The 19,243-nt window shown below is 42.8% G+C and overlaps 1 protein-coding gene across 1 annotated transcript in view; it reads right to left on the reverse strand.

Moving 5' to 3' along the window:
• Nucleotides 1-12,031: 12,031 nt before the first annotated feature.
• Nucleotides 12,032-19,243, reverse strand: part of MSH2 (mutS homolog 2) — a 72,482-nt gene continuing 65,270 nt past the window's right edge. Inside the window, exons 13-16 of the mRNA XM_008700442.2 lie at nucleotides 18,410-18,614; nucleotides 16,891-17,138; nucleotides 14,296-14,471; nucleotides 12,032-12,473 (exon numbers count right to left, since the gene is read on the reverse strand). Of these exons, the coding sequence (XP_008698664.2) occupies nucleotides 12,303-12,473; nucleotides 14,296-14,471; nucleotides 16,891-17,138; nucleotides 18,410-18,614 (800 nt within the window). The 3' untranslated portion in view covers nucleotides 12,032-12,302. The remainder of the gene's footprint in view (nucleotides 12,474-14,295; nucleotides 14,472-16,890; nucleotides 17,139-18,409; nucleotides 18,615-19,243) is intronic.

The raw sequence follows: 19,243 nt of genomic DNA on the forward strand, positions 1-19,243 counted from the left end.
GACTCTGCACTGAGCGCAGAGCTCGACACAGGGCTGGATCCCACGACTGCGAGATCCTGACCTGAGCCAAAATCAAGAATCGGACACTTAACTGACGGAGCCCCCCAGGTTCCCCGCCCCCAGCACAGAGCATTCTACGACAGGTATACTGAGGGCATGGCCACACTTGTCCTGACTCCTCTGGAACCAAAGAGGGGAGCCAGTCTTCTTGGGCTGACACGTCGGTCACTCAGGTCTTGGGGAGGCCAGCTCCTCCCTCAGTCACGCCCAAACCTCCTCCACCCATCTGCATCCACGTACTTTCGGGGTCAGCACACTGGGTAAACAACATTGTAAAAGTCAACTTTTGGTGCCCACTTGGTGCTGGGTTGACTTTTAGAGTGTGGTGGGTTTTCCATTCAGACTGGTCTAGATGAGGGTCCCATTAAAGCAAATTCTGTAACCCTCTGAGCACTAAACACCTCGAAATGAGAAAACAAACCCACCTGACTGCATTGGTGTAATGATTATTGAAATGGTTATAAAGGGCCAAACACAGTGTCTAGCGAGGACAGACATTCACTGGATATCAGCTCCCCTTCCCCCCCTCCCCTCCTGAATCCACAAGTTCTACTCTTCCCGTGCCAACCTGCCTATCAGGGGCATCCATCCAACCATCTGTCCGTCTGTCCATCTGTCCATCCATCCATCCATCCATCCACCATGTATTTATATTTCATCATTTCTTGAGCATCTTACATGCATACAAACCACTGCAAATTGTCCACAGAAGTAGATAAAGGGACAGACCGTCTAGAAGCAAAAATTAAACATTAAGACCAGACACAAATAACTTGGCAGAAGAGTGTCGTAAGGGAGGTACAGAGAGGGAAAGTGCTAGGAAAGGAAACATTCCCGGGCCTCTCTTCAAGCTCCAATAGAAAGCAATTGCCAGGATTACATATGATTTAATAAAACATTTCTTTCTGTAATGGAGACCACCAGGATGGTTGGGTTTTTTCCTTTTATACAAGGAAGAAGCTTCGAATTCTAATTAGCCTAACCTGAGCAATGGCTTTGTCTCGCTTTTCATTTTACTCTCTTCAGCTCTTAGTTGCTCCACTGAGGACAACGTACAGAGCCCAATTCCTTCCAAGATTTTAATTGGACTCCCCAGGAGGGATCGTGAAACCAGCAAAATGAGCTAAATGAGAAGATGATGGGTACAAGACAGCTAGCTGCCTGCGCCAGACAGTCCCCGGACGGTGGCGCTCAGGTGAGCGTGTGAAGGGAGGCCCAACTCCACCCCTTACACGGCTCTCCCCACCACGTGGGTCCGGCCCACACTGCAGTCAGCCCCGGGAGGGATTAGGGAGAAAGTATCTGGCTACAAAAGTGCCTCATGAACGGTGTGGAGATGCATTTCTCAAACATGAAGGAGGAAAATCTGGCAAATTTTGTGCCCCCATGAGAAAGGAGCCATCACCGTGAGAAATGAAACACTGTGAAATCTCCGCAGACCACGACTCACCCCGCAGGCGGAATCTGACTGCAAGATTCCCACAAAGACGTCACCCCGCCCCTGCCAGCCCTGCGGGTTTGGGCAAGGTCCTCCGGGCTCTCTGATTCTCCGTTGGTGCGCGTGGGGAGGGCTCTCTCCGCGAGCACTTCACGGGGGTGGGGGCGAGCGGGAGCTGGAGGCCTGGGGGGCAGCCGTCCTTCCATCACTCAGCTCAGCGACCTTTCCCAGCCTCCATTTTGGTGTCCCCACAGATGGCGGGTTTGCGTGCAGATTAAATGAGACTATGTGTGCAGAGCGCGTGGCGCAGGCTGGGTGCTGGACGGCTTTAGCTCCCTTCCCCTAGACTTCTGCTGTCCATGCTCAGTTCCCCTCGGCCAGGACAGGGTCTCCCTGGCGCCCCAAGCTAAGGCCTTGACTGATGCTTTAGGCTCATTTCCACTTAGAAACCCAGGAAGGCTCAGTAGCTCTTGGCTTCTAGAGAGTGATTTCCAAAACCCTTCCTCATTTCACTACCCCACCAGCCACAAATTCACTCTTCCCTTACAAGAATCATTTTTCCAGCACTGGCCTTTGTGAGTTCAGGGATTTTAGCTCTTCGTGCCTCAACACAAAGACATCTTTTTCTTCCGAGAGGCCATTGCTGCTCATACAGGGCCTTTGTGGGAAAGAGGAGGAGGTGGCCCCCAGAGCAGACAAAGCCTGGGCCACAGCACACAGTGGAGGCAGGGCTGGCACGCAGCCCACTCGACCACCAGCCGGCAGCCCTCATGAGAGGCGTGGAGCACAGGACAGCCCTCCTCCTGTTCCTTCCATTTCCCCCTCTTCCTACCCCTCTCCCCCACCTCCCCCTCACTGCCACCACTACCGCCACCACCATAGCAGCTGACTCTTACTGAGGGCTTTGGAGCAGAAGACACTGCTCAGTTTCCCCCCTTTGGTATCTCCTCGAATCTTCGCCTCCTGGAAGGAAGTCCGTGGACATGCTGTTCTCCGCCCGGTACCCTTCTTCACTCCTTTGGGTCATAATGTTCCCCACTTCCTCTAGGGAGCCTTTCCTCCCCTAGGCAGGGGGAAGGGGTGAAGCCAGACAGCAGGAGACAGCCCAAGCAGAGCTGAGAGGGCCTGGGCACCATGGGAAGATCAAACCGCTTGTGGTAAGGAGGACTGGCCTCAGCGTTCAAAGCGGTGAGAGGGCTGGGTCCTTCAGCGGCCTGGACTAGCAGGGAGCATTTGGAACCAGAAGGGCAGAGATGTGGAAGGGAACCAGAGGGGGTAAAGGCTACATGTGGAGTGGAAGCTACTTAGCTTCAGGCCAAGGAGGTTGGGACTTTTCTTCCTTGGCCATTGGGTTGCCAGGGCCCAGGCGCGATATACAAGAGAATATCTTAAAGCTAACAAGAAACTGAGCCCCCAGAGCTCCCAGGGGGTGGTGTCAGAGCTGGTCTCTGAGCTGTCACCTGGGACGTCTCTGGTATGACCACAGGATCTGGGCAAGAGTCACTATGAGACTAGCTCGGGGGGGGGGGGTGCACTGTGCTGCTACAAAACCCACCAAGGGCTCCCAGCCACGTGGACAGAATTGCTCACTAACCCCTGAGACACTCAGAGGGAGAGCTGCCTTCGAAACCATGAGGCCAACTGAGGACAAACAGAACACTACTTTATGTAAGAAGGAACCGAGAGACAGGTATGGATTGATTTCAAGCAGTCTGAATGATAATGTCATTAAGAGAGCCACAAATATCTGAGAAAAGTCAGAAGAAAGCAGAAATGGCCTCAAAAAAATCAAAAACAAAACCAAGAAACCCTTATGAGGTGACCCTGGGCCTCTGTCAGCAAGATTCTGGGAAGGCAGGAATTTGGCCAATGACTGTGTAAGTCCCGAGCCGGCCCTTCTTCCCCTGGAGTCTGTTCTCCAGTGAGGTGTCCTTGAAGCACGATTCCTTCCCCAAGGGGAGTACGGTATTTACAGCGCTGCCCTTTAGAAATATGACACAACTCCTAGAAAAAAGAAACTGTTCTTTCTTCCAGCTCATTTATTTTCTGGCTCCTCAGTTCTCAACACCAAGGGGAAAAAAAACTGGTGGGAAGTGGGGGAGAGAAAAGGATCCTCTTAATAAGTATTACGGTCTTCTGGAAGTCTCTAAACAAGGTACAAGAATAGAAATTACCATGTAGACCTGGTGCTCAACAATATCAGTTCGGGTCCATTATTTCCAGCTAAATTAATCAATCCCAAGAGGAGGGGAGGAAAGGAACAATTTCTGAATACATAAGAATTTATTATCCATTTCTGTTTTCTTAATGATGCTGTGCAATGAGGCTTTGTCTAGAAATCGGTGTTCGATTGAGCTGTGGTCAGAGAAGGTGGCTGAGGGTCAGAAGGCCCACCAACCAGGCAGCTCTGCCACCAACCAGCCATGAGACCTGAGGCGCGTCTCCCCCCAGCGCTGCACGCTGGCTTCAATATTCTGCCAGTCTGTTCTGTGGAGGGTCATTTTGCTCCAACCACACCCATGTCCGAGTGCTCTGCACCCTTCGTGACAGCCCAGAGGAAGAGGTATCTAGCTGGGGGCACACCGGAGTCCCTGCTCAAAGGTGCCGATAAGCCGGGTCCCTCCCCGGCACTTACACTCTCTACACAGGTGTGTCCCTGAGAACCTCTTCCACGCCAGCTGTGCTCAGAACTGTGGGCAAGACTGACAAGGTCCTGGATTTGCAGCTTAGTTTAAGGATTCAGTGGAAACAGGATTATAGAACAGAGTGCAGCCTGAAGAAGTTATTACATGGGAAGGAGAAGAACAGAAACCAAATGATGCTTTTAGAGAAAATAAATATTAAAGAAAAGGGGGGGCTTCGAAGATGGTTGGCAGAAGAGGAAACATCATCATCCCAAAGCATTTACTAAGCGCCAAATTAAAAATCCCCTGCCATTCCCAAAATGCACTTTTCAAAATGAGTTTTGCTCAAGTGCCCCGATGAGGTAGGGCAAACAACTAAAGACAGCATTTCCCAGGCCCCTCAGCGCAGGCATGCGACTGGATTCTGGCCAGGAAGATGCAAGTGGAAGCAATGCGTACCACTGCCCTATTTCCTTAAAGCTAGCAAGAACATCCTCGCAAGTGCTTCCTTCCTGCTGCTTGAAGTGTGGGTCGTTGGCTAGAGCCCCAGTGGCCGTGTTGGGCCATGACGGCCTTGAGAAGAGACACCACACACAGTGTGGAAACAAGCTCAAAGAATCCAGGGTCCCTGATGTTCATGGAACCACAGTACCAAGACTTCCTACCTCCAGATTTCTTTTACATGAAAGAAAAACAGAGTTTTCAGAAACGAAATTGTATTATCATGAGATTCATAATAGAAAACGGCAGTCCTCCCCTCACTGCTGTCCTGCTCACTGTCCAGAGGGAGCTGCTTTCAGCTCTTAGAATCCTCTGGCATTTGTCTCCATGCTTTTTATATAACATGCTCACACTGCTATTTCTTCATTTTGCAGTTTTAGACATTATCTTACAGAAAGATTGTCAGATTTCCTCTCTTACACCCTTCATTATCCCAAATATATGTATTTTTTTCTTTTTAGTATTTTTCTTAAATTACATGTTGGTGTTTAAATTATCATGACTAACTTAATAAAACAGAGTTGAAAGCAGTGAAATGGAAATGGACAAACGATAGAGGAAAATCAAGGAAACCAAAACCTGGTTCTTTTAAAAGTTAAATAAAATTGACACAACGAGCACTGAGCGATGCCAGAATTACTCAATCACTCTATTGTTCACCTGAAACTAACAGGACACAGTATGTTAGCTAGACTGGAAGTAAAACACTTAATAAATTATTAGGACTAAATGAGCAAGAGTCATAGTTGAAATGGGCAGTAGACTATCATATTTACTTTTTTTAAATGAAATTTTGATATCCCCGGAGTGAATAATCCCACCCACCTTTCTTCTCAATCACTTTTTCTTTGTAGCTATTATTTATTGAACCCCAAACTCCTCCACTACACCCAAACCCAGCAGGTCCAGCCTTCCAGGGATTCCTGTCCTCCACCTGGTCACTGTCTGAATTTGCTTCAAGCTACTATTTTTCAATCTTGAAGGTTACTTAAGTCAGAGTGAATTCTGAAGGTCACAACCTGCTTTCTCTCCTCATCCCCACCCTCCCCAAAACCTGGACTTAAGTGCGTGGAGGTTGGAAGTGCTGCTATGATCCAATCACCTCGCCTTTCCTCTGTCAGGTAACCAGAGCTCCTCCCTCATTCTGTCTCCTTGGGATTCACTGGGTCTTTTCTCTCCGTGTCCAGTTCCAGTGAAGGAGCCCCAAAAGAGTTTCAGGGGAAAGCATCAATGAGTATTTCTACACCTCGACATACTTGGACGCTAAGGTCACAGCTGATAATAGAAAATAAAGCAGCCTAGTGTGCTTTCCTGACGAGAGAATTACCAGCTGGATCAGAAGCACGGTACTTGGAGAGGGAGTGACGAGGATGGGACCACGTCGGGGTAGCAGTTGGGGCGCCGGTGTAGACTGATTATAATAGGGTGTGAATCCCTTCTTAGCAAGTGTGCAACATCCATTTCATATAATCACCCCAACGGACACACACTGGGGCCCTTGGACAAAATCAGACCCACAGACCTATTCTCTTGGTCAGCAGCATTTCTCAAGTTTTGAACGCTTTTTAGGTTGGCGTTTGCCTTCACCTACTACCCTCTGTAGCCCGCACCTGCCTGGCCCTGAGAGTGTAGCATTTAAGAACTCGAATAATCTGGTCCCTTTCAACTACAGAAGGTTGGGGGGAAATACCCGACACAGGGCAGCTTCCAGTCACGCAGCTCAGTGGTGAAGCAAGGACTAAGCGACTCCAGCAGCCTTCTGGATACGCCCCTTTGCCGCTGGCTTTCACTCAGCCAAGTGTCCTGGCCTGTGCAGGCTGAGTCATCAGTTTACTCACTAGGAACGGATTTAGAGCAGAGTGACTGAGAGCCGCCAGGGCTGTTCCCCACAGGCTGGATAAAACATTCCTGGCTCAAGAAAGAACACACATAACCTCCGAGTCAAGTGATGAGAACCTCTGCGGGCACCAGCTTCGGTGTCCTCCTATAGACGCTGCTGACTTTGACTTTCATTCCCCCATCCTGCAGGCTTCTGGCAACCATCTCTTTTCATTTCAGTGCAATCCTTTGTCCAGAGTACACTGCAATCACTTGATTAGATGTCAGCACTGGGTGATTGGTAAGCACCTGAAAGAACGTAGCTTCTTAGCTGCTCAGCGTGCCGGGGTTAATAAGTCCCGGACAGCGGCCAGTAGCGGCCGTCAAGCAGGCGGGCAGCAGGGCCCTGGTGGTCGGACCCCTCTTGCTGCGTCTCCAGCCGCCGAGAGAGAAGCCTTCCACCGGAGCGCCAGCTCCTACCACAGAATTAGAAACACCTAACATCTGCACCACACCTCCATTTTCCTTAACTCCTGTTTCTTTGCCTACACCACTCATTTTTAACACTAAATAATATTTAGAAAGATTAAATTTATCTCAAGTGTGCCTTTCAGATTCCTAACTATATTTTAAGGCTCTACATGGAAAGGGGAAAAAAAGCACAGATTTTGGAGACACGCTCCTGGGGTGCAAATCCTAGCTCTGCCACTTACTGGCTGTGTGACCCGGGTGAGGCCCGGAACCTCTGAGGCCAGGTGTCCTCATCTGTGGGGCGCAGACAGAAGCGTCCACCTCTACGAGCTTTTGGAGGAAGCAGCACGGGACCTTGTCCTTTCAGCCACTCACCAAGGAGTTAACGTTGCCAAATTGTTCAGCCAGGTTGTAATCAGGATTCATCGTGGAAAGTCATTTTCATGATTGATTTGGCTGAGCCACATAATGCTTAACAATAAAATATCACATTAAAATTGATACTAAATACAAGTCCTGATCATTATGTGAAGAAAAGATGGATAAAATAAAAATACATCTCGCTGGATGGACAATGCGTTATTAACATTTTAGATGGATGGCTGAACAAAAATAGTTACACTGTCCTAGATGTAACTACGCTTAATTTGGTTTTCAGCTATTTCCATTCAAGATTATTTGTAAAGTTAAACTGACTGCTAGTTGTAAGTGTCACCAAGATGCTAGGAAATGAACACGACAGTAACCATGTGATGATACAGGTTAACTGCTATGGTTATACTTACTGGTTGGTTGTGGACACCATGGAACTCATTGTCATGGTTCTTTTGTTAGAGCTAAAGAATTGTCCACTGACAGAATTTTCCTTTCCTTCTAAGTTTAACCATTTAAGGGAGTTTATAATTTCTCTTTACCTCTTTGAAGTGAACCAAAGGCAACAGCAGTGTGGTCTTCTAGTCAGCAAGCCTAGAAAGATCAGGATGGTCCAGTGAAGGCTGCCCAACATCCCATATTGTTCGTGCCACTGCTGAATTTCCCACAGAGCTGGATGAAAGATGTGTGTGGGCATTTCTGTTGGACAAACCACAAGCCAAAGCAAAAATATGCTAACATACATTGAATTTGGACCATGTTCTGAATGTTGTCTGACACCATGAAACACTGCTTTCAGGGAGGTGGGGAAGCTGCTGTGTCAAAGGCAAGGCGAGGGCTCCCCATTTCCCTCTGCGGAGGGAGGGAGGCACCGCTACCAGCAATGAGACAAGGGACTACTTTCTCTGTGACTCGCGAGCACTGCAGCACTGCATTCACACACATCTGAAGGCCACATGGATACATTCTGAAGCAGAATTAAGAGAAAGCAGCAGCAGTTCTGTCAAGGAAAGTGGAGTGGGGAGAACATCAGGCAGAAAACGATTATTTTAATTTGGGCTCCACTTCCAGTTTGAGCCTCAAACTGTGTGTATGACTCTGGGCATTTTTATCACCGTCCCCGGCCACAGCCAACCCCCCTGACCCAAACACGCTGCGCCCAGGATGGCGATGTTAGATTTCCTTACAAAACCCCTTTTACTCATTTGTTCTTCTTCATAAGCTGATTAACAGTTTTTAATTTATTTCAGACCAGGAACTGGCTTTTCTTCTGACTGTTCAGTGCACCATTTTGATCAACAGAATGTAACTAACAAGCTTAAAGAGCCACTCAATACTGAATCAGCAGCTCATACCATATGCTGTGGGTAAAAACATACTTCCCAAAAAAGCTAAATGCAGAAAGACCAAGGATAGAAGATGCATTTAATACTTAAGAAGTCTAACAGGATGTGCTTAGTATGTGGAACATTGAGATTTTAAGGGGAAAAAGTTATTCTTTAAATATATCTATCCTAAAACATCTTTCTTCTGTTCGGTTACAATTTTTATCCTCAAAACAGTATTTTAAGGAAAGAAATCAAATTAATTACAAAAACAATTGCATCTTGGATGGATCCTTAGTGCTAACTTTTAAAAAATGCAAAAATCATGTATTTTCTCAGAAACGTGGCTATGTGGCCCACAGATTTCATGGTAACAGTATCGTTAAGTTCTAAATCTTGGAAACTATATATTCGACTTTACTCTGGTAATATCCAAGATCACGTCTCAGCGAAGAAAACCCAAACCGTACCACAATTACAATTTTTAAATGCAACGGTCTTTTGCTTTACATCCACCATTCCAAAAGGAAGGAGACTCTCATTGAAGGCCTGGTTGCCTCATTAGCATATTCATGTAACAAGCACAGCTCAGGTCTGAAATATCTTAAACGGCTCCATTATGTGTTTTTCATTTTCAAAAACATCTTACAACCAAACACTAAATCTCTTTTAGAGGAATGAAAGCAGCCTGATTTATCAGAGCTTGAAAGACTACGTTTTCTTAGCATCAACATCACCCCCCACCTCGTTTCTTGCAGGGCTAACAACTAAAACCGTGGGCTGATTTCCGTTTGATGCACGCTTTTGTGTAGCAATCTAAAAACACTCTTTCCCAGCTAAGTGGGGGATGAAATATTTCACTGGGATTTTTAAATTGCTTTTGAATTATAGGACAGGCTTCCACTTGGAAGTGCCTAAATGATTTTGTCACCAATAAAAATTTCCACATTTACATTTTTCCTCTGTAAGTTTACCTTCTTCCCAAGCTTTTGGTATCCAGAAAAGAAAAACTGACATAGAACTCATCCTAAACTGTCGATGATGAAAAGGAGCACAGTGAATTAAAATGAGCATTTCAAAGGGCCCAGTGGTCTTAAATTTCCTTTGTTCTCGTAACAAATGTAACGGCAGTTTCACAGTAACTAGAAAGCCCCTGAGCGACCACCACCCGCCAGAAGGCAATGCTGTAGCTCTCCGGAAGCCCACTAAGGGGCCGCCTCCCTCGCAGCACCCGGGTCTCCAGAAACAACCCTCTCCTGACTTCCATATTCAATGTTCTTGGTCTTCAGTCTCAGCCCCTATGAATGCACCACCAAACAGTATTTACCTACTCGGGAAAAAACTAGTATTCCTATCTCTCATTTCTTTTGCTCATTGTTGTTAAGATGCCATCCACGACATTTTGTAGAGCTGTCGTTCCTTTCCATAGCTGGGTCGTTTCCAGCTAGGGTCTGTCACAAACATTCTTGCATACTCATCAGAGTGCAACATGTCCAACCATTTCTAGAGTATGCACCTAGGAGAATTGCTGGGTCCTATGCATATTTTCGCTGTACCAGAAAATTATTCCCACCAGCAGGACGTGGACTGGCATGTCATATCCTCACATCCTCGCCAACACTGGGCACTGTCACACTGTCAGTCTGCTGGGGTGGGAGGCGTAACCCAGCATAGTTTTCATTTTCATTTTTCTAAATCGTGATTGAAAACTTTTTCATGTATATGGACCATTTAGATTTCTCTTGGGTAAAGTCCCTGAACTTTTTTTGGACCAAATTTTATAGAGATGTAATTCAGACACCATACAAGGCGCCCATTTGAAGTGTACAATTCAATGGCTTTTGGTATACTCAGATAGGTGCAACCATCACCAGTTTTACAACATTTTCATTTCAAAAAGAAACTTTAGCTATCATATCACCTCCCTAGCCACCCATTTTCTGCACACCAGCCCTGTGCAACTGCTCAACTATTCTTTCTGTAGTTTTTTATATTCTGGACTCTCATATTAATGGACTCATTACATAAACTCTTGTACCTGGCTTCATCACTCATGTGCATCCACGTCATCCAAGCTGTAGCATGTAGCAGTCTTTCATTCCTTTTACGGCAAAATAACACTCCACTGTATAGGTATCCCACATTTTGTATGTTCCTTTAATTCATCCATTGGCCTTGACCAATTGGGGTGCTTCCACTTTTTGGTTATTATGAATAATCCTGCTATAAACTTTCGTGCTCAAGTTTTTATGTGGATAGGTTTCTCCTGGATATACACCTAGGGATGGAAATGCTGAGTCATATGGTAACTCTGTTTGAGAAGATGCCAGGCTATTTTCCAAAGTGACTGTACCATTTACGTTTCTCAGTGGATGAGAACTCCAATTCCTCCACATCCTCATCAATACTTGTTATTGGACTTTGGATTTTAGCTGTGCTAATGCGTGCGAAGTGGTAGCTCCCTGTGGTTGTGACTGGCATCTCCCTGATGCTATCCTGTACCTTCTCATGTGCTTATTGGCCATGTGTACATTTTCCTTGGGAAAATCTCTCTTCAGATCCTTTGGCTTTTAACTGGATTGTCTTTTTGTTATTGAGATGTATTTAAACTCTTAAATGCCCATTTTCTTAATAACTGTATAGTTCTTTATATATTCTGGTAATAAATCCTTTGGTATCTTATAGAGTACCAATATATTTTCCCATTATGGATCTAGTCTTTTCACTCTGTGATGCCTTTTAATGAAAAGAAATACCTAGTTTCAATATACCTGAGTGGATGGTGTTGTGACTTAAAGATATCTTTTCCCCAAAGCCAAGATCATGAAAATTTATGTCCCTGTATTATTTTCTATAGAACTAAAAAACTAAACACTAAAAGCTTTGCAGTTTTGCTTATACATTTAGATAAAAAATTCACTGTAGTTCATTTTCATATATGGAGCAGGGATCCAATGTCATTTTGTTCTTACACGGATACCCCATCATCCCGTCACTATTGGAAAGATGGTCCTCCCCACCCATATTCCGCAGGGCTAGCCACTAACTCTTAACCATTCCATCTCTTTCCTGTAAAATAAGAGAAGTAGTCTAAATCAGGGTTCCTAATCTGAATGGTTTTATTAAAATCTGGATTTCTAAGTCTCCCCACAGAGAGAGGTGGGAGAACAGCCGACAGGCTGAAGGGTCACACTAGGACTTCAGGTTTATAATAAATTCCTTGGCTAATGTGTATCCAGCCAATCTGGCTCCTGCCAACATATGGACACTGTGGAGATCAATCGAAGTGATTTCCATGGTTCCTTCTAGCTTTAAGGGCCTTTACTTTTGCAAAGTCTTTGGGTGCGACATGCTTTTTCCATACCATTTGGGAAGAAACTTGTATACAAGCCCTACTACAAAGAAATACAACGCATTTCAAATTCCACAAACTACATGACTTTATTTATGAAATTCAACACATTGCCTACTATTGCCCATGTCCATTTAAGTATTCCTCAGCTAGAGCTCTCATTCTTCCAAAATAAAAATCTTTGAAAATGTACTCAAAGTATTACTAAATATTTTATTAAGTTGATACCCCATGGGTCTCAAATTGCCGGCACTATGAAAACAGGGTTAATATAAAACAATACAAAAGTGTTAAAGACAACAGCTTATCAGTATTCTCTTCGCTCCTTTGGTGGGATTTTCTCATGTAGTAACTTTGATTCGTGAAATGATTTCATTTACAAAACTATTATTCTTTGCTATTACCTCAGCTTTCAGCTGTTTTAACTTCATTGTGATGTTTTCTTCTGACATTTCAGTAAAAGGCACTTGCTTCACCTTGGATAAAAACTCCTGAATAATTTTTTCACCTTGCTGAAAGACATATGAATGTTCCATTAGTCTTCAAAACATCTTTCTAAAAAGTCACAATAAATTTTAATGAATTTTTTCATTAACTTTCAATCTAAATACACCACCCAATATTCAAAGAACATTCTTTAAATTTTAAGTGTGCACTATCCAGAATATATAGAAAGCCCTTAGTTGACTATATTTCTTCATAGCAAGTCATTAAAGGATATTTATAAATACATTTTCAGCTGCTAATGAAAAGGGGCTCAATATTTTAGTAGTCACTAAATCACTCATCTTTTATAATCGATATATAAACTTAATCTTCTGGGAGAAAAAGAACTCAAGGTTTATAAATACTATAAGGCATAAACGGTCACTGAAAATTCAGGACTCATACACACGGAATTTCTAAATTACATTTTACTGGCCAGTTATTGGCATTCTAGAGCATAGCCATTCCTTGCCATGTCATCATGGGAAATTCCTTAACCCACATTCCTCATTCGTAACATGGGGATGATAATATTCCAACCTCACAGGGCTGTTGGGAGAACTGGAGAGTCAGTATACGTGCTTATTAGAACGGTGCTTGGCAAAGGTTAAGTACTATGTAAACGCTTATCATCACATATGAAGCAGAACTAAAAAGTCTGCTTTTCATGCACGGAGCTTGTTGGTAATAAGTACCTTAAAGGTTGAAAGGTAGATACCCAAATGGTAAGGTAAAGAAGATACATTTCTCTATTAAATAACAAGTGTATTATTTTCAAGTAATGACAGAATCTAGACTGAACATTGATAGTTATGCATCTCCCTTAGCTTCAAGTTTTTTCAAAATACAATGTAATTAATATTATCAAAAGTACATGGTTTCTGTTGTAGTTGGAAACCAGGGATTACATAAAAGAGCCTACCTAACCCCAGATCACCAATAGCTGTGGTGCTGCTAACAAGACCATTTCACAGCAACCTCCCTAACTAAGGCATAATGCACAAGATATAATGCATTTCTCCTGCCTGCACAGGTACAACAGACAAAACTGTACCTTTTAAGCTTAAAAATCATATACGATCATCTATTATCGTAACAATTATCTATCTGTCAGGGAGGAACATCAAAAAACTGACTGGGTAAAAGCTAAAATCATGACAAGAGGTTCTCACAATGCATAACCACAGTAAATGCTGCCAGGACCCAGCAGTGAATTAAGATCCTTTTGATTATTGTAGAGAATTATCCTTTACTTAGAAAAAAAAAAATACATTGGGCGTATGTTGTACCTTTCTGTGTGAACATGGAAATTTCACCCATCACTCAGAGAAGGCCTAACCGAAGATGCACTTCTCCCATGAGAACTGAAACACCCTGCCCACAAAGAGCTTTCCAGAGTAAGCATATCATATACCCCATTATTCTCCTTGACATGTTCATTATTATCTCCCCAACTAGATTCTAGACAACTGTTAGGCAAAAACTGTGTTTATTTCTTTGTTATTCCCTTAACTAAGTAATTACTCAGTAAATATGCAGTTAACTGGACTTAACCTATTTGTTCATGAAGGAATCAAACAAGCGCTTGGGCGTCTGTAACTCTTTTGAATTACTTACTTTAAACGTAGACTAACATCCTATCCTCCTACGTTTTCAATGTGGTACTGACATGCTCTCTTCTGGTCAGGTACATAGTGCAGAAATCAAAACAATAAGATGAAGTCTTTGCCACGCACAGAAATTTAAGTGAAAGGCAACAATGAATGATCAAGTAAGTATTAGAACCGCAGGCGACCCGACAGATCTAACAACACGGGATTCAATAATTACAAACACAATGTGACAAACCTCTCTTTCCAGATAGCACCTCTTTGCGGCTGGTTCCATGTCATCATATCCTTGTGATTCTCCAATATATTGAAACTCCTCTAGCTCCAGAGCTTTTTGTCTCGCACACTCTATAACATGCCTAGGGAAATTGGCAAGCTCTGCGACATGAATCCCGAAACTCTGATCACAGACACCTGTAAGAAATTTGGGGGTTGTGAGGAGCAGGGCAGAAAGAGACAGCAACCGATGTAAACAGAACCTACCCATCTCACTTTGTCCTTTGGAAACTTAACTGTATTTCAAACTGTATTTCAAATACATCAGCCAAATGTTTCAGAGAAACTTAGATGAAAGAATTTTAATTAAGCCTTCAGTGGAAAGTAATTATGACTCGGCACACAGTGTTTTATTTTATCCTTGACAAATGTAGTAGGAAAAATAAAAATATCCCAAAAAAAAAAAAAAAAAAAAAAAAACTTGATAGCAAATCCTCAGAGGTCTGGACAAAGATCAGAATCTGAAGAAAAATTTATCAACTCAATTATCCCTCTGAGGTTTTCTCATTTCATAAGAGAGGAACTAAATAAAGAAGAAAAAAACCCAAATGTGTCACTAATTAAGAACACTTAAATTCAAAATATATGGCTTATTACTGAACGGTCCAACCTCTAGATCTGCCTACATAATTTTTTAGACAGTGACTTCAGGAAAGTGGTTGGATAAATACAAATATTTACAACACTGGTCTTAGGAAAGTTACCTACCATTCTTACATAACCGTATTCTGATTCTGAACTACTGCAAGCACATGACAATGCAATCTTGGACCCAAATTACTAATAAATTTTATGGACTATCTTCCTCCCCGTTTGCAGAAAATAAAGGGACGTTTAATACGAATGATGCTCACAGGGTTATCATGGAGCTTCCGTTTTTGCCTCAACTATGTATCAACTGTAAAATTTTTTTGGCCTAGTTATATATCCCATTCATTCTGGGGCTGGATACTCTGCACAACTAAGAGAAACAAACAAAAATAAAATAGAAGCAAATGTTTGATAAGCATCCACAGTGATGGATGGATTTATTCCTATCTTCTTCTCCTCAGGTCATCTGGTCTTTTAAAATTCTGAACCCAGGGGAGCCTGGCCGGCCCAGCTGGTTAAGTATCTGCCTTTAGCTGAGGTCATGATCCCACGTCCTGGGATCAAGCCCTTCATCGGGCCCCCTGCTCAGTGAGGAGTCTGCTTCTCTCTCTCCCTCTGCCCCCTGCTCGTGCTCTCTCACTCCGTGTCAAATAAATAAATAAAATCTTTTTAAAAAATTAAAAATAAAATAAAATTCTGAACCCACTTCTTGAAGCATCTGGGTGGCTCAGTTGGTTAAGTATCCAACTCTTGGTTTCAGCTCAGGTCAAGATGGCGGGGTGTGTGTGTGTGTGTGTGTGTGTGTGTGTGAGATCAAGCCTCACAGCAGGCTCCATGCTCCGCGGGGAGTCAGCTTGGAGATTCTCTCCCTCAGCCCCTCCCTGCCCTCTTACACGCAGGCACTCTCTCTAATAAATCAAATTCTGAACCCATTTATCATACAAAACGCAAAACTTCAACTTCATGCTAAATGCCAGGTCCAACTAAAAGTATCTATATTTCATTTTATTTTTAAAAAGATTTTATTTATTTATTTGACAGACAGAAGTGGGAAGGCACAAGTAGGGTGAGCGGCAGAGAGGGAGGGAGAAGCAGGCTCCCCTGCTGAGCAGGGAGCCAGACACGGGATTCTATCCCAGGACTCTGGGATGAGCCAAAGGCAGATGCTTACCCAACTGAACCACCCAGGCGCCCCTAAAAGTATCTATATTTTATATCAATAATAATCATAATACTGTAAACACAGTAAGTCAAAAGGATTCCCACTGAAGCATAAGCAACAAAGGACAAAAGAACCAAAAATAATATTGTACTTATGTACAACCAACTGATGCAAGAAAATGTGTTCTTGGAAAATCAGAAAGCCATCTGAGAAAGCTATTCCAATGACTGGTGAAATGCTGAGGCAGCAAAAACTTTACTGCATGTTAATCTCTTCAACTTGGTAAATCTCATTAGCCAGACCCACAAATGACGAACTTTTCTGAAAGGATGAAATGCCAACAAGTCATTCCCTATGTGAGAACTACTAACAATTTCAGGATTTGTGGAAACCCTACCTTTAAATGAACCTGTTTATGTAACACACCCTTAAAAATACAATGAGATAATTGTAATAAATGGTTTCTTCAACAGTAACAGAGCCTTGGAACTTCAAAGCTTATTACTGCTACTATCCAGTAGGTACTCTGACAAGGAATCAGGCTGCCATGGGAGGTACAAAACCCTCTGGTAATGTTGAAGAGTATGGGTTATTCTTTCTGTAACTGTCTTATAATGAGTGGTCCTAGTATGAGACACAGAAATATAATGTACCCTGTCCTCGTACCCAGATTATGAACTAAGCGTGTGTTCTGTACAAACATCAATAATTCATACTCAGAATAAGGCAATGACTGATGATGTCAAGGGTAGAAGTTTCCCACTGCCACACCTAATTTACAGCACACCAGTGGTTTACACTCACCTTTCTTCACCTGATAAAGCATAGTTAAGGTCTCTTCAGTAGTTAGTGCTGTGACATGTAGATTATTAACAGTTGGTATCTGATTGGCCAAGGCAGTAAGTTCATGAAAATGTGTTGCAAACATGCAAAAAGCACCAATCTTTGTTGCAATGTACTCTGATATAGCCCACGCTAACCCAAATCCATCATAGGTAGAGGTTCCTCTTCCCAACTCATCTATGATTATTAAAGAATCTTTGGTTGCAGACCTGAAACACATAATTACATGAAAATTGCCCATGATATGTGATAATGCAAAAAACAAAATTAAGGCAATACAATGGGAAAGATGTACCACAAACATAACAGATTATCTTAACATATAAAAAATTCAATAGCCAATTAAATGAAGAAAATGAACAGTCAAAAACAACTGATGGAAAAGGAAACAAATAGTGAATACATATTTTTTAAATTACCAATCTCACCAGTAGTAATCAAAGAATTTCCGAATCAGCTATCATTCATTTCTTGCCAATCAAACCAGCCCAGATTTTAGAAAATAATACTGCATGAAGATGGGAGAAAGGTGTCATGTTATGGACACGCAGACGGTGGTCATGTAAATTGGCACGCTGGCCACAGCCTTAGCAATCAGATATTCGCATTCCTTTTTTTCTTCTTTAACCAAACGTAAGGAGGGGAATTTTTTTTTCTCAATTAGAGAATGCAACAGTATTTTTTTTTCCCACACTCAGCATGGAGCCCAATGTGGGGCTTGAACTCACGACCCTGAGATCACGACATGTATGTTTATCTGACTGAGCCACCCAGGCGCCCCAAGAACGCGACAGTTCTTCATGTGCTTACCGGTCATTTATTTTTCTGTGAATTGCCACTGACACCTTTTGCTTATTTAATTTTTAAAGTTATGAATATTAGCTTGCTGACCAATTACTATACCAAATATTTGTACTGCTTCTAAAATTCCCCACAAACAAATAATGAACAGTAATTTCCTAGGGATCTACTATATGTGAAGTGCTTTAGAAGACACCAAGAAATGGAAGGCATAGCTTCTCTACCTTTAAAAAAGCGCCTAAAAAATGAAATAAAGAGATTTCAGTAACCTCTAAAATAAAAAACCGAATATATTACAGGGATGTCAAAGAATTCAGAGAAGAAATACCCAGGATCTGAGGATTATGTGACAAGGAAAGTCATCAGAGAAGTAGAATTTCTGTAAGATTGGAAAGGACATGGGTAAACATTCCAGGTATTGTGAATAGTTCAAGCAAAAGCATAGTAGTGGTGGGGGTCAAAAAGTGAACAACTACCAGAAGCCTTAAGACAAATTTAAAAATCAAAGCTTTCCTCAACTATTACCAATTACCCTTTTAAGACAATATGAAGTGCATAAAGTTCACAAGAAAACTATTATAGATAAAGGTTCTCCGATGTTTTATAGATGAATCTGCAAATGTACTTCTCACAGGACAGAACATTCATTTGTTTTGAGGGGACTGGGAAAATCACTCACCTGAGAATAGAAGCAGTTTCTAGCATTTCAGCCATGAATGTGGAGACTCCTTTCAACTGACTGTCACCAGCCCCTACGCGGGCCAAGATGCAGTCCACAATGGACACTTCCGCTGACTCACACGGCACAAAACACCCAATCTGGGCCATGAGAACTATCACCCCAGTTTGGCGAATATATGTGGATTTACCTCCCATATTGGGGCCTTTAAAATAAATCACATCAAAAAGCAAGATTATTAATTTACTTCTGCCACTAATAAACTGCTAGTCCTAAATCGCACATTTGTGGCTAATCACTGGGCCCTACAGATATGGCATATAAGCAGCGGAACCATCAACTGCCAGAGGAATGCTATCTTCCCTTCGGACAAACCTACATGGCACCCTTCATCAAGAGGACCATGAGAAATATACCTTACCTGTAATTTGCCTAGAAAAACCAGAGATTGATTTTTCCACAGCTCATAGAGCTGCCTGCACGATAACTTTATGTCATCCAGAAAAGTAGTACACACCTAATTGATTAACCAACTAAACACCGTAATTCCTTAATAAACGAGGCTATTAGTGAATGGGTCATATGGTCTAATCCTTCAAATCACTTAAACTCCACACTAAAGCCCTAAGATACAACCCTACTTTTTCTGAAGTACAATTTATTTCTCTGGGTTAGATCATATGAACTTGAAAATCCATTTGGGGAACTAGAATATTAACACTGACTTTTTCCCAAATACATTTGCCCAAGACTACCCCCCTCCACTTTTGTTTTCTAGAATCTGGCTAAGATCTAAAAATACTTCAGTTTGACACATGATGCATTAGTCTATAA

The sequence above is a fragment of the Ursus maritimus genome, unplaced genomic scaffold (genome assembly GCF_017311325.1).
Source record: "Ursus maritimus isolate PB19 unplaced genomic scaffold, ASM1731132v1 scaffold_6, whole genome shotgun sequence".
Classification (NCBI taxonomy): Eukaryota; Metazoa; Chordata; class Mammalia; order Carnivora; family Ursidae; genus Ursus; species Ursus maritimus.